The sequence below is a fragment of the Siniperca chuatsi genome, linkage group LG20 (assembly GCF_020085105.1).
Source record: "Siniperca chuatsi isolate FFG_IHB_CAS linkage group LG20, ASM2008510v1, whole genome shotgun sequence".
NCBI lineage: Eukaryota > Metazoa > Chordata > Actinopteri > Centrarchiformes > Sinipercidae > Siniperca > Siniperca chuatsi.
This window is the reverse complement of record NC_058061.1, coordinates 19,062,956-19,079,465: the sequence shown is the minus strand read 5'-3', so window position 1 is coordinate 19,079,465 and position 16,510 is coordinate 19,062,956. Positions and strand designations below refer to the sequence as shown.

Below are 16,510 nucleotides of genomic sequence, written 5' to 3'. Positions count from 1 at the left end.
TACTGCAGTTGGCCAGTGTGGAAAATTTGCAGCACCACATCCAGCTCTTCTAAAACATCCCTGAAATCCACGTTTCCATCTTTCAAAATGTGCGCTGTTTACCATAAACAAACTGTAGTGTGGTGACAGTGCTGACCTTTGAGGGAACGGAGAGTCAGAGTGTCCAGAGGATGCTTTCATCGTTTATGTCAGCTCTGTTGCACCATCCAATTTACAGCAACCCTGCTCTGTCAGAGTATAAACTACTGCGCAGAGGATGCATGGTGTGCAGACGGTTATGAGACAGTTGACAGTACAAATAAGTATCTTGAATAATCTGTGTTAACTTATTATAACCAATTAGGTGCTGAGCTAGCTAGCTTGCTAACTGACAGTTACCAAGCCAGCTAGCTTGGAAAAGGTATTGTGACCAAGTAGCTCTACTATGTTCCCTCCCTGGCTAGCATGTTAGCTTTTAACTCAGCAGCTACAGTAGTTTTCTAATTAACCTTGTGGGTAGTCACTTAGTCACCAAGCTTCTGAACTCACGGTTAGCAGGTGCAATGCCTTTTCAGCCATGATATAATTTGTATGATAGTATCATTGTTTTTGTTTTTTGTGTTGGTTTTTCATCATTTGTGTGTTTTGTGTTATCAGTGATTCAGTGTCACATGGATAGAGGCAGAGGTTGGGAGGGAGGACATTTTGTCATAAAATGTTTTCCTCTTGCCTGCATGCTTACCTCTCACCTTGCTCTCCATGCATGCCTTGCCCCCTACCAGCCCATGTGAATTCATTAACAAATATACTCATAATAAATACATTTTCAAGATAATAAGACGGCCATATAAAGTACCTCCTCCATATCATTTCGCTTTGAGTTCATCTTATCAGCGAGGGTTGAATCTGTGGATGAAAACATACAGTACAGTAGATACACGTGGGCCATCCGGACTACTCCACAGAAAAGCAAACAAACCAAGCAGAGCCTGTGTGTTTGTGTCGCAGCAGGAGGTTTTCCTTACTGTTTGTTGACGTTCTTCGGCTGAGTGGAGAGGAGGCTTATCTTAATGGGACTGCATAACTGGAAGGCCAGTCCTCTTCATAACACAAACCATACACACACACACACACACACATGCACGCGCATACACAAAAACACAAGTATGGAAACTGATATTGCTCCATTCACATGTGCAAATGGCAACTGAAACACACACATATCACTGTCAGCCCAGTCACACACCAGTAAAGATTAAGGTAGTGTTTATTTCCAATATTGATAATCAATCTATTTAAAGAAGGCCATTAGGCGTATACAAATACTGTAACACATTTCCCACATCACCAACATTACAAAGAACCAGAGGAAGGGTCATAATCAACGCACTGTGATAACAGACAACAGAAAATATTGCTGTGATCCCAGAAGTCATTCACTGTAAAAATCAGAGAGAAGCATTTGTTATACTCTGTCCATGAAATGGCATGGATCACATTGAAACCAAACTATTATTATATTTGTACATCTCTACCTCTCGTCTTTGTGTGCTTTCTTTGTGTTGGAGAGTCGGTGAATCAGTCATTTTTGTTTACGAATCCAATCCAATCAATTCCAGTCAAATCCAGTACAATCCAATATAGTCCCGTCTAGTCCAGCCTAATCCATTCAAGTCTTGTTTAGTCCAGAGTTCAGTCTAATCCAGTCCAATTTATCCCAATTCAGTCTAGTCCAGTACAATCCAGTCCAGTCCAGTGCAATTCAGTTCCATCTAATCCAATTTAATCCCGTCTAGTACAGTGCTGTCTTGTACAATCCATTCCAGTCAAATCAAATCCTGTTGAGTCCATACCAGGCCAGCCCAGTCCAATCAATTCCAGTTAAATCTGATCCAAGATAAATTCATTTAAAATTTAAATCTAGTCTAATCCAGTCCAGTCCATTCCTATCAAATCCAATCCTGTTGAGTCTAACCCATTCCATCCAGTCCAATCCAATCCAGTCTACCAGTCCAGTCCAGCTAAATCCAGTAAAATCAATCTAGTCTAGTTCAGTCCAGTCCTATCAAATTAATCCAATTTAGTCCAGCGCATTCTAGTCCAATCCACCAATTCAGTCCAGTCTAATCTAATCCAGTCCAGTCCAACATGCAACTGAATAAGACATTAAAAATAAATCTGTATTTAATAATATATTAGGACATTCAGTAACAATGTATGGACTTCACTTAATCTAAGCACTACAAACTTTCCCTGACATATTGTGATATAACATAAACTCACTGTTACATACAGTGTATAGATAAAAACAACAATAGGAAGGAGAACAACATTGGAAACAAATCTGGGCTTTAGTGTTTTTAATCCTCAAGGGATGCAGTGCCTTTTATTATTGGACCATCTACAAGATGGTAATCATGCTGCAGAATGTCAACAACTACAACAAGAATAAAACCCAGACAACAAGAACAAAAAGATCACCCTCCTCCTCACTTTGTACTCATTCTCTGATCACTGTCTCATCCTATTAATAACCCAGAGCTTTATCTGGTGGTGTTACATGAAGTGTTACATGTAGTGTTACTGCTCCAGGCACTCACTGTGAACAGGGCTCATTTAAAATAGCACAGGTAGGCTGCTGTGTTCGCATGGTGAGTGTTCACAGTTAGTAGGAAGACTTTAGGATTTTCCAGAAACATACTGCCTTCTGGACAAACTGAAACTAAAGAAACCAAACTAGCATTTCTCCAGATACACAAATACGCATGCCACATGGCTTTGTTTGGGGTTCCTGGTCACTTTAGCGCAGCAGAGTGGACTGCTTGGCAACTAGTGACAGATGAGCACGCACACACAATCAGACACACATACACCGACCACTACAGAAGAGGCATCGGGGTTATGGTGCCCTCAGGTAGGGCTAATGACATGGAGAGCAACTGGTGCAACAGATGGCCCTCGCTAAGTCATATGAGGGCCTCTGTTAACAAGTGGCATCACTATGACTGTGATTTATTTACTTATTCACACCATTGCACACATTTACACATATTCGGGCAGCATGACCACTCGCGGACCCATTCTTTGTCTTCTGCTTGCCTCTCTTTTTCTGTGGATGGAAATAAAAATTGTGGAGCGATTTATGTTACTACAATGAGGATTTGTGTACGAATTAATCATTAGCAAGTGAACTTTTAAACAATAAAAGTTTTACGGTAAACCAAGACCATTAGCAGGACGACTGTGTGAAATCTGCTGGTGTGCTTTACGCATGGCAGGCATTACTTGTTAGGGGATCCGAGGGTAATTGCTTGGGCCCCCATTGATCCCACCCCCTGATCTTCCACCCTCTGAACATTGTGGATGTACCCAGATACCTCCAAGTTTCCATTATGTATAGTGCACACAGCAGATTACACACAGCAGTTTCATTATTTGCCCCGAACAGAATTGAGGGACCAACCACTATTCCTATGCTGGAATAATGACACCGGCCCCCAGGCTCTCTGTGTGTCATAATTCAATTAATCACACCATTATTTATGAAAATGCACCATGTGAGCACACTATGAACCAAAATAACAAAGCTCTTAAACTAGATATTGTCACAGGGCCCGACAGAAGCTGTGTCTACTTGTGACCCCACATCAGTACGTATGCTTAGTGTTTGTGACTGGTTCAACTAAAAAGTGCTTTTTTTTCTTCTAAACTATCCAGTAACTCACAAAAATATAAATCAAATATTAGAGGAAAATTACATCTTCAGTCATTGCAGCAAGCGCCCCAAAACGACATGTGTAAGTGACTAAGCCCACTAGTGGCCATAGGAATGATGACAGAGCAAAGGAGGACATCAGGTGACATTATTATAGAGCGACAGATTCCGCGTAGGGAGCAGTTCGGAATGGATGTATAGGTCAATAAAACATCAGACGTTAACACACGAGCCTGCTGTTGTTTGCTGTTTCCAACCAACAGTCAACGCTGGGTTTTGTAACCATGACCACGATCATTCCCTAACCTTAACAAAGTACTTATTTTAACTCAGACCATGATGTTTCCCTAAACCTAACTTTGTGCCTAAACCTAAACAAACCTTTAGACACATGAAAAAGTGGCTGCCAACAGGAAAAAAAAAATGCACAAACACTGTAGAGGAGAGAGGCAATGGACATATACAGTTTAGTAGTAATATTTTCATTGCAACATGGCCCTAACACTAACAATGTAAAAATTGTACAGAACAAAAATAATGCATGTGATACATGTAGCAAAGACAGGATGTTACTTAACCATACTGTACGATGCCTGTAGCTGTTTCCAGAAATACTTAATCTTAAAAAAGTAAAACTGTCCAAACATGAAGTTAAATGCACCCCGGACCTCGTGCATGAAATCTTTCACTATTTCTTATTTCAGTTCATTCTGGAGTGAAAAACACTTGCTGTTTGTGGCTACTTAACAAATCTGTGCAACAAGTGTGACCCCTGCTGAGCATAAAAGGCATTACAGCTTACCCCAGGTTGGTTACAGAGGGTCACTGCCGACCAAATCGTGAGACAACCAAGTGTGAAACGTAAAAAATTTTTGTATGAGCTGATGAGCTTGAGATTAATGAACAAATTCATGCTATTTTTGTTTAATGGAGCGTATCCCCTGTATTATGCCTTTGAACAGAAATTAGAGATAGTACTTCAGCAGAAAATACAAAGTATACACTAATGTTGTGACAGACTAAAGGTTTCTGGGACGTTGTGATGTGACAAAACTTTTTCAGGTGGTATTATCAGGTCAACATGGGCTTCAAACCACCTATGTTCTAATAAGTGCCACTGAATCTAATGAACAAGAGGGAGAGGGAAAATATTTCTGGGGGTCGTCGTCATACTGTTCCAGACTGGGATGTTTTAAGGAAATTGAAATAACTATTAGTCAGAGTCTGAGTCACAGCCTGTCCAGGCACACGGTGTTGATCACGCATGCATGGAAACATATTTTCCACTTCCAGCAAAGGACACAATAACAGAGACAGAACACTAGATTGAGCAAAGGTGGACAGAACACGGTACAGTATGGACACATTATCCATCACCAGCAGCAGCAGCAAGAGGCAAATTGGTCTAAACTGGAAGCCTGAAGAAATTAAAATGTATTCAAATGAAGAAAGTTTGGTCAAAGTTTCTTGTGGCATCTCAAAGCAGATTCAAAATGAAGAAATTTACATTTAAAATTAGACCTCCTAATATACATGTATGTACATGGAATAGATTTGTATAAATCTAAAAAGAAATGATGAGCATTATTCATCTTAACTTGCAGACTTCTCCAAAATCAGAAGTAAATTGTTCATAACAATAACATAACAATAACATCTGCATAAAACATAACTAGTAAAGAACGCAACAATACTCTGAACACACATCTATACTTACAAACTCCTACACAACTCTATTTTTTGCTTGTAGCTTTTACCGCAAAGAAGACTGAACTATTGACCTGAAACAAAAATATCTATTGTGTGTCAAGGTCTGATATGGTTTGTCCACAAAAGAGTTCAGTTTACTAATTCACATTTCTTTTCCATCCTCTCCTTATCCCTCGTTGAGAAATACGAATACAAATATTTTTCATTTCAAAAGTTTAAACACAAGACACAAAAGTCAATTCTCAGTGTTTGTTCACTGATGGCTTCAAGTTTCCACATCATAGTTGTGTAAGTTGCATACTGGACCATGATTGGCTCGCAAACTAATTCCTGCTCACATGTACGCGCGTCAAACTCAGATTTTTGAGTGGAGGGTGACAACAAGACACTTTGGATGGGACACTTTAGGGGGGTCATGCACTTTTAACAACCTTCCCGATGAGGCGTCCACAGCTCAACGAGGAGGCCTGGGAGACGCCACCACAGCTCGGTGACGAGCCCGGGAAGAAGCCCGCACACCGACCGCATGGACACCAGATGATTTCCCATGAAGACTGTAGTCCAAAGGCAGCTGCCAAGATGCATCCTGTAATGGCAAAAGAGGTGACAGGAGGCATGGAGGATTCGGGAGGAAAATACAGTGGAAAGGACAGTGTTCCAAGGATCATCGCTATATAGAGTGGAATTAACTGGAGCAATCTTTGGTTTTGCTTCAGAGGCTCAAAACATGGCACCGTGGAGTCTAGTTCTTGGCCTGCTGTAGTGTTGGTAGCGGGACCCAGATAATCCACAGATTTGTTGTAAGCAGTTTCATGTAGGAACTATTTTCTTTCTACTTATTGTTCCTACATGAAACTGCTCACAACAAGGTCTGTGAATAATCTTGAGTAACCGAGTCATGATTTCTGGAAAGAGACATTGCTGTTGAGTTTTTCAAATGTATTTTTTTTTTTTTTGTCGCTTTGAGCACCACAAGCCGAGTGCCATATAGTCCCATTATATTCAAAAAAGGAAGACATCTCTACGGGCGATATCTTCAGAACTTGGCAAGTCACTAAAACAATCTAGATGGATACATAGCACTACAGGTAAGAGGAAAAAAATGTATTTTTGATTTTGCGGTGAACTGTCCCTTTAAGTGAAGTGGATTATATTATTTATCACCAAAGTCAATATGATATATTGTCTGGGCACCATGGATGTCTGTACAAAATTGTGTGCCAATCCATTTTGTAGATGTTGAGATATTTCACAGGATACGTGTACATTTTGACCTGCTGGTCAAAATGCAAGATGAAAAGTCAAGGGAACACCAAAGTCTTCAGGATTCATCCTCTGGGCACCATGAGTGTCTGTACAAAATGTCATGGCAACACGTCCAATAGTTGTTGAGATATTTCAGTCTGGACCAAAGCTGTGGACCAACAGACTGACATTGCTATCCCTAGAAAAACACTGTAGTATACTGTGATTTGTGGGTTTAAATTACATTTTAGGTTTTGCAATCCCAACTGATCCCAACTGCATTAAAGTTTCAAGATTTAGTAAAAAACATGTTTCATCTTGCTTGCTTACCTGTATTATGACATGTGTTCGTCCCGTACTGTGTGATGTTGACCTGTTCCTTTCTTCTGGTCACTTTGTCCCCTCTCTTCCTCCTCCTCATTATTCCATTCCCCTTCGCTTTGTTGTGCTCTGTTACAGAATATTATGGCATAAACCATTTTCAGGCCAATCAAAGCAAAGCTCAGGTTAAAATGTCCCTGGATTTGCACTGTGTTCGTTTTTGGAAAAACAGCTGGGTTTTTCCAGTGTTCCACACCCACACTGTTACACATCAAACCTGCAGGTTAATCCGGCCTGGTAATCACTCCTCATAGTCTCAGCTCTCCCACCTGCCTCCTTGCAGAATGAAATTTCAGGTATCAAAGATATTTGGAAGCAGAAATTATCTTACTGACTGCTTTTACTGAAATAGCTAAGACTGAAGAATTACCACATAGGGCACTGCAGGGGTTGTTTTCCATTTGACTACATTTTTGCTCTGACTTGCAATGTTTTTTAAGAAAATGTTCAACTAGAAAAATAAGGTACCACATTTTGCAGCAGCCTTTGAGATATACTATACTGTTGTTTGTTTAGCTCCAGACGTGAAAACCATCACGTCCACAAAGAAAACCCAACAGGGCTATTACTTAAATAAGCACAAGGTTCGAAAAAGCCTTCAATGCAACATTTGCACCATTTAACACTTTATTATTGTAAAGAGAAATTTAATTCATACCCACCTACACCTGTATTCAAGCCACAAGAGTGATTCTTGTCCCTGTGCTGATGGTAAGAGACCTGCTGGCAAATTCTGTACTGATTCTGAGTCAGTGCAGTCTGTGTTCTGGTATGTCCAACACAGAGCTCCATTACATGTTCCATGGCATTGTAAAGAGATGGCACCATATCAGATAATATTGTATTGTGTTGCACAAATAAAGCCAGCCATAGTCAATGTTGTAATAACAAGACTCTGCCAGATGGTGGTGGTGTAGATCCATGTGTGAGCTTCATCACTGGTCATCCACAGGTAGAACAACTCATTCACTGTTGATTCATTCTTTATTGTGAACACTGGAGATTGATACAATACAAATCATTTCAGTTAGGATACAGCACACAGATTACAAGTTAACAATAAATTAATTACTTCTGATTTATTCTGAAAATGTGTGATCTATTGTAAAATCTGTATATTAAGATTCAGTGTAATTTAATTTAAATACCATTTAATGTAAGCAAATTGAATCTGTATTTGTTGTATTTTATGATAGAATTGATAGTATTTTTAACATAAGCAGACAGGAGTCTGAAACTATCTTTGATAAAACATCTCACAAAAAAAGATAAAAATGCCTGTGACATGTTACTTTTGAAAAAGTCTAATTTACATGAATCCTGCATCTTTCCTGCATTTCTACTGCAGACTGCAACTCCTCCTTGAAGCCAACACACAGCAGCAGCTTCTTTCAACCAACTACCAACTTCCAATTACCGTTCCATTTACCTCCTCTTGGGGTTGGAGCCATAGCGCAGCATTAGTTCAGCAAAGATCCAATAACAATTGTTACATCTCTATGGAACAACAGGAACTACAAAACCTCAGGAGGGAAAAATAAGTTCAATAAAACTTTCTTCTAGGTTTAACAAATTCTTAACACTTCTTTGAGGTTCAGTTTTCTAAAATTTTGTGATCTTGATTGAAAAGTACAAGACTGACTCTTTGGGTATCTGCTGTGTTCATGGTTATTGCAGCTGTTGCAGGTTTATTTTATGTTGTTTGAACATTTTATGCATTGAAATTAAGTCTGGAAAAGTGGAGAAAAAAATCAAGATGTTTGGTGTAGCAGTTTTAAACATTTATACAATACACCGTATAGTTGAAAATTCACTGTGTACATACAAAAAGTGAAGAATAATAGATAACCTCTATCTCAAACCAGCATTATTCAACTTGGGGGGAAAAAAAATCTTACTAGCTTTATCTGGAGCTTTCAAGCACATCTCACAGTCTTCCATTAGAGTTGAATATTAAATAAATCAATATTGTTAAAGCTGAGTTGATCTTCTGATGAAAACCTGATCAACTCCATCAGCATGTGCTGATGAAGAGAGTGACATGTGGTGGAAAGCTCCAGAAAAAGCTAGTACTGTAAGTGGAGCTTGAATTGAGATTTATTTTTCCAACTTCTGTTTCCAAAGTCAAAAATGACTTTTCACTCTCAATATGCAACTTTTCCCCCCCTTTCAAATTCAGACCAGATTTCACAAGAACCCCGTTGCTTTGTCACAAAAAAGATGTTATTTGTCCCTGTCCCTTGTATTTCTCAAAAAGGAGCACTTGAAGTGATTTCAATGGAAGAACGAAACCCTCTTCCTGTGTTGTGCCGTAAAACAACTGATTCCTCATCATATCTGTAAAACGCAGAGTAGAGGTTAATGGACGCCTTCAGTCTTTTTGCTGATGATCTTGTTTTTTACATTTAATATGGTCTAATACTTAATGAGGGAGATTTCTTTGTGTTAAAATGCTTCACATATCAGTTTTACACTCAAACTGAACAGTCTGTGTATAAAAGGTAAAGACCTCAAATTAAATTTCACAGACACATCAGTATAATAATAATCATGATCAGGAGTACAAGTATTAAAAACAGTTATCATATGATATCCTGTACATAAACAGCACACAGTGCCGTTTGACAGCTTATATTAGGTGCTATAGTGTACATCTGTACAAATTTCTTCATAAGATCTCTTTATTTCTATTACTTTAACAAGATTGATTTATTTAATATTCAACATATTTGTGACTGTGCTCTTTTGTTTCAACAAGACAGGCATTTACAAACTACAAAGTTTCAAAGCACAAAATTACATTTAAAATATTTACATCACACTTATGGAAAAATGGATTGAACAGGCTGTGAAGTAAACTTACAAACACAGCTGTGTGTGTGTTTGTGTGTGTGTGTGTGTGTGTACATGCATGTGTATGTGCAAGCATGTAGGTAGTTACATTAGTTATATTACATTCACAGTTGCAGAGGAAAGGTGGGTTGGGAGAGAGAGCATATTGGCCATATCACCACTAGATAGAAATATTACAAACACTGAGAATTCCCAGACACACTGACTCAGATTTATTACTACTCTAATAGAATGTACCTGTTCTCTCTCTCTCTCTCACTCACTCGCTCACTCACACACACAAGCATACACACACATATAGGATGTGGTCTATGAGCGGCAGCAGCCAGCAGTCCTCATTTCTTTGTCGACGTACTCCTTCAGCTGAAACTTTGGCTCATCAGGCTCCTTCATGGACCTGTGCTTCAGTTCTCTGAGATAGAGACAGAGAGATAAACATGAGGCTATGCCATGCTTTCTGTGTTATAGAATATCACAATAACATTTTCACCAAGGTTTCGTGGCAGTAAAATACATCTAAATGAATGCAGTATTGCACTTTTTTGACATAGACTGAGCTCATTCATTCTAAACTGTGTGCATGTTACTGCAAAATATTTTCCAAAACATACCATAAGGTAACAACTGTTTTCCATTAATTGATTGATTGAGATAGTCACTGTATCACCGTGTGGTAATGCAGTTGGTACTATTTTAAAACCATGTTTGGTGCACATTGTTGATATATTGTCTGACTTGACCATATGATTTTACAGTTGGATGTTTACAGCAAGAGGAAACTCAAAACTGAGAATTTGTAATTGAATAGGTGTTAATTGTGCTGCTGTCCTTGCCATCAACTAAGTAATTCAGTCAATAACTGTTATTGCTTCCCTGTTGTTTTATCATCTTTGTTTTCTGGTACAATCGCTAGGGTTTTCACACTTTAAAGTAATAGTAATTGACATTTTGGAAATATACTAATTGGCTTTCTTGTCCAAAGTAAGATGAGCAGGTCGATACCACTTTCATATCTCTATAATATGAAGCGACAGCCAGGAGACTGTTAGCTTAGATTAGTTGAAAGACTGGAAACAGGGGAGGGTGAAACAGCTAGCCTGGCTCTGTCCAAAGGTATCAAAATCCACCTACCAGCAATGCTAAATATCACTAATCAACATGTGGGATTATGTTGGGGTAACAGTTTCTTAGCCAGGTGCAGTGACTTCCTGGAGTCTTTGCTGGTTGCCTGGCAACCTCATGGTTACAACAAGAAATAGTCCCCGACATAACCCCCCATAAAACCCCAAATTGTCGTGTTTAGACTTTGGTTTTTGCACTGATTTAACAGATTCATTTTCCTCTTGTTTCCAGTCTTTATGCTGAGCTAACCAGCTGCTGGCTGTAGCTCCATATTTATCAAACTGATATATTGATCACATGACAGACCAATGTATTGTATATAAAAGGAAACCGGAAATCACTTCAGACACCACCCTGATGAAGGCAAGATAGCCAAAAACGAGTGGTGTACTGGAGAAGAGCTGGGCGACATGTTTTATTTTGATGGACTTGCATTGAAGCTCACACTGGTCTGCACCTTGCTGTGTGTGCATTCTCAAAGTCAGAAATTTAACAGACAAAAATTAGATTGGTATCAGTCTTCTAATCTTACTTAAGGCAAGTAAACAAGTAAAAATATTTCCCAAAACCTGGGCTACCTTTCACCATAAAAAAATCATGTTCAATTTCAATTCAATTTCATTTATATAGTGCCAATGCAAAGTTATCTCATTGCAACATTTTACAACTAAAAATAGAAAAACAATATTTACATAGGACAATTAAAGTACATAAATAGATGAATGATGCCCGTGGTTGTCAGTGGATCAATAGTCAGTAGTAAATGAATGAATAGTGGGAGAATGGGCCGTTTGTTGCTGTCATGCCATCATTGTCTCGGTTTCACGTTTTTACCTGTTTTTTGTTGCTTTTACTTTAAGCACTTGTACGTTTTGTGCAAATAAAAACACCACTGGAGTGAAATGAACAAAAACATGATGGGATGGCAGAGATGGGAAAGTGGAAGAGTGACAGATGAGAAGTGATGGAGAAGTTTGGAGAGAGCTGAAAAAAGAGAAAGCAAGAGATGCAGATACTGAAAAGGTGTTAACATGAGCTAGAGGACAGCAACAAGAAAAGAGCTTGTCTCATACTCTGTATCCACAGGGTGTTGTGTGCCAGACTGTCATGCTATTCTTGGCAACACCCCATCATGCCAGCCTGTTACCATAACGAGGCTATAAATGTAAAACAACTCCCACACAAACTGTCCAACACTACACATTTAAGTGAAACACACAGTTAAAATAGCATCCGCATTATTATGAAAAATATAAGACAAGCACAACTGTTAGATGTGTTGTTGTCAAGATCAACTTTTGGTTTGGTTACGGATCTTAACAGCTGAATGTACAATTTGTGTCCCTGTGTATTGGAATGCTTAAGTTTGGAATTTTCCATTATCACACCATGGCCGTAGGGAAGAAATGCAAATGTACATCATGTCAAAAAACAACTCTTAATAACTCCCCTCGCCTCTATCATTACCAGGTTGGTCTTGTTTTTTTTTTTTAAGATAAGAGCATCGGCCATCTTGCTCTCAGCCTTTAAACGTGTTCATATGTGAAAGGTGTTGCCAAAGTCTTCCATGTGCACCTGCCTCCACTAGCGATGCAGAGTTTTTGAAACCTAATATGAAAGACCTCAAATGGCTTCACACAAAAATGTAATGCCTGTTCACCAGTTGAAATTATTTTTCTATGTGTCTCAGCGTTAGAGCAACACTCCAGCAGTAGTTCAGCTCATCAGACCTCTACAGTGCAGCTGATAAGGCCATTGTTCTGTATTCTGTGTTTATGAGTTGATAGCTCAGCTGGATATTTTCCACAAGATATATGATGCCAGACAGAAGGTCTAATCCTTTCTTTAACAGTTTAAGGCATTCCACTGATGTTCTCACCTAGAGCAGCTGTAACACGCAACAGGTCTATAAGGAGTTGGGTGTCTAGTTTGACTCAACATGCCTTACATACTGTACATACTGCTGCTCATGGACACATCTGAGTGATGTGTTGCCTTCTGGTTGTTGGACGTTCATCTTTATAGTCTCTGTTCATTAAAAAGTACTTTTCACCACATCATCTCTAGTGCAGCCATTCATTTTAAGATATTCTTTCATAAAACTGTGTGTTGAGCTACTCTCTGAAATGAGAGAAGTTCTAGAAAAGCGAAACAAATTAAGTCATGCTTGTGTTTATGTACCTACTCAAAACTATCTTATCTATATTAACCAGCAGCCACAGGTGGCAATTGACCCTTCGCTAAGCCCCACTACCCAGTTACTGTTGCTACACCTGTCGAGTTTTCCATTCTAGCACGGCACATATGCAGTTTAAAGTAATAATGGTGGCAGATTTTCCACTCTCAAAGTGCAGAAACTTTTAAAACAATGGGTCTTCGATTTCACACAGAAGTAAACAAAAGCACGACTCGCATTTCGAGCAGATGGCGATCGATTTTGTCTGCTGAAATGACGACTGTCGCTGTCAGATTTGATCAGCTGTAGCTAACTACCATGAGATAATCCTAACACTAAAAGCACGAGCATGAAACAGACTCTGGTGAGGTATGGTGTGATTACTTCATGTTAAACATTTCAGTGGTTTTATCATAAAAGTATATCTGTGACATTCTAAAAGTGTAACAGTAGCAGAAGTAGAGAACTGTCAAACTGACTCAGGAATGTTAGTTACACAGTGATATCTAACTAGAGTTTCCTAACATTGGCTTACATTAGCCAACTTGTGCGTGTATTGAACTGAGAAAGGGTGTGCTTTAATGCTTAAAAAATTATAAGAGGAAGGTTGTGTAACTGCTTCCCTGAAAAGTTATGTACTCTTGCTTTAACATAATGTTTTTTTATTCATTATTCAAGTTCATTGAACACCAGAGATATGTTCCAGTTCTCATCACTTAATGACGGCCCACGCAAACTCTCAAAACCTCTGTGTTCATTTAAGTTAAAGTTACATTGCTGTGCTCTTCATACTGTGGTGTTGTGTGTGTGACTCACTTGGCCACTGCAGTGAAGGCCAGCTCCACGTTCAGTCCAGATTTAGCACTCGTCTCCATGAAGGGCACCCCAAACTCCTGCACAGAGAAAACAGAGAAACATCTGTTACTAGTGTGTGTGTGTGTGTGTGGACTTGGCACTCTTGTATCTCTTTTCTTATGAGGACAAAATGCCCTGATGCTGACAGAAAGATGAGGTTTATGATTTCTGGCTTTCAAAAACTAATTTTCTCCCCTCTTTGTCATAATTTATAACAAAGAAAAAGAACACAGTATGTAGTCGATGAAAGATGCTCCCAAGGTATAGTAATTCATTCTGTGTGTGTGTGTGTGTGTGTGTATACACATGTCATTATTCCTGCTTTGTGTGTCTCTAACTTGACAGCTGCAGTGCTTCTGCTATGCTATTCTCTGCCACTTGTGTTCGTATTTACTCTAACATGCATCTCAGAGCTTATCTGAGCGGAACGGCCCGGAAAATTAAGTTAGCAAGCCCCCCGTCATTTATTCCAAACAATAATAACATTATGTGCCTCCATGAATACATAATTACACATACTCCATAAGCTCAAGACACATGGGGGGAGTTTTAGGGTCCACGTCCCTGTGTGAGCAGATGAAGTACAGCATTATGCTTGTTACATGTGTCAAATTGCGCACGTGTGTGTGTGTGTGTGTGTGTGTGTGTGTGTGTGTGTGTTATGAAGCTCACCTTTGCCAGTTTCTCTCCCTCTTCTCGCTTCACCACCCTGTCATGTGTTGAGTCAGCCTAGATCACATTGGACACACGAGGTCATGTTAGAAACTGTGGCTCACATCCCGAGGCCTGTCGCACAGTGTCCGGAGAGTGGTTAATGCCAACGACGGAATTCATTCTGTTGCCCGTGTTTGACATATACATGCACATCACTATCACATTTTCCTCTCTTACGGAATAAATCAACCTGCAAGTTATTTTTCGTGGTTTTACCAGCCGCTTTAACATTCTTTGCAAATTTTGGTTTCTGGGTTCATGACCAACTCTTGTGAAAAAATAAATCAAATAAATCCAAGCGGAGGATTTGGACATATTAAATAAGATATTTTCCAAGATGTCTTGTCATAAAAATGGAGCGACTAAATTTAGCTTAAGCTGCTTTTTTTGTTCACTTGGAGGCAACGCTCCACAAGAAGCTAAAAATATAACATTTGACATTTTATGGCCTTGCAAAGCTGCTATGGCTAACGTGCCAGCAAACAGTTTACCTATTTACACATTCAGCAGAGCAACAAGAGCATTATTTGGAGCTGGCTTTCTGGATTCCTTCTGAATTTATGAATACAAGAGCAACATAGACTCTTCTTCTAGAAGCAACACATTACACATTGTCATTTGATAAATTGTTAACATAAAATGTCAAATATTGATTAGTTGAGCTTAAATAATCAAAGTTTATAGTCACTTTATCAACATAATGACCTATTTGTTGAAATGACCAGTAACCACTCCCAAGACATTTTGTGACATTTGAAAATCCAGTCTGCAATACTTGATATCAACTACTCTTTCCCTGCTTCCAGACACATCCATAAATCTGTCCTTACACTCCAGCTCCCGCCATACCTCCCTCCATGATCCCTCCTTCCCTCCCTCTATGAGTCCATCTGTCCATCCATCTCCCAGTGTTGGCAACAAGGTCTCACCTTGTTGCCCAGCAGCATGACGACCACGTCCTGCTGGGCGTACTCATGGATCTCTGTCAACCATGCCTGGAGACGGAAAGAGAGCACAGAGCGGTGAAGAAATCCAAAACGGGAAAGGAAAGACGGGGGAAAAAGAGAATACAGAGAAGATAGGCATGATAGCAGGGAGGGATTGGAGATAGATGGTGACAGAGGAGACAGATGGATCCACAGAGAAGGAGAAAAAGAGAAAGACAAAAGATTAATTTATTGTTCACTGGCTGCAGTTCATCTTGTCCTCCCTCCAGATCCCCTCTTCACCCTTCTACTCTCCTCCTGCATATCTATCTATCCATCTTCTTCCAATTACAGGCCAGTGGTCTCTTGGCTCCCTGTTACCTAGCTTGGTTAAAAAGCACTTAAGTGTCTCTGGGGATCTTTGATACTCTGATACTCTACTCACATGCACTTTCCTCAGAGATCTCATCGTTAGTTCACTATATACGTGCAGCACACATGGAAACAAAAGCTGAGACCAAGTGTGTTTCCATCCCACTTTCAGGCAACCTTTATACAAACTTTTGAAATGGCCGATGACCAGTGATGTCACTGAGCAGCTACGAAATCGACTTTAGATGATGAATGTAGCTAAAAAAATAAAGAGAGAGAGAGAAATGGTTGCAGTCCTTCCAGATCTGATTAGCATTGGAGAAGTCATTCTTTACTCTCAGGTAATATTTCATAATTTCATCCACACAAATAAAAATCTAATAAATGTACTTGGCAATATTTCAGTACACTGAAGTTAATGCAATCATGATGGGCTCTGTGTGTATGTGGGAACGATGTGAC

At 39.4% G+C, this 16,510-nt stretch overlaps 1 protein-coding gene across 1 annotated transcript in view; it reads right to left on the bottom strand.

The window, feature by feature from the left end:
• Positions 1-7,995: 7,995 nt before the first annotated feature.
• The window catches only part of LOC122867549 (ras-related protein Rab-26), a 92,202-nt gene continuing 83,687 nt past the window's right edge, over positions 7,996-16,510 (bottom strand). Inside the window, exons 6-9 of the mRNA XM_044178490.1 lie at positions 15,680-15,745; positions 14,709-14,765; positions 13,998-14,074; positions 7,996-10,295 (exon numbers count right to left, since the gene is read on the bottom strand). Coding sequence (XP_044034425.1) covers positions 10,193-10,295; positions 13,998-14,074; positions 14,709-14,765; positions 15,680-15,745 — 303 coding nt within the window. The 3' untranslated portion in view covers positions 7,996-10,192. The remainder of the gene's footprint in view (positions 10,296-13,997; positions 14,075-14,708; positions 14,766-15,679; positions 15,746-16,510) is intronic.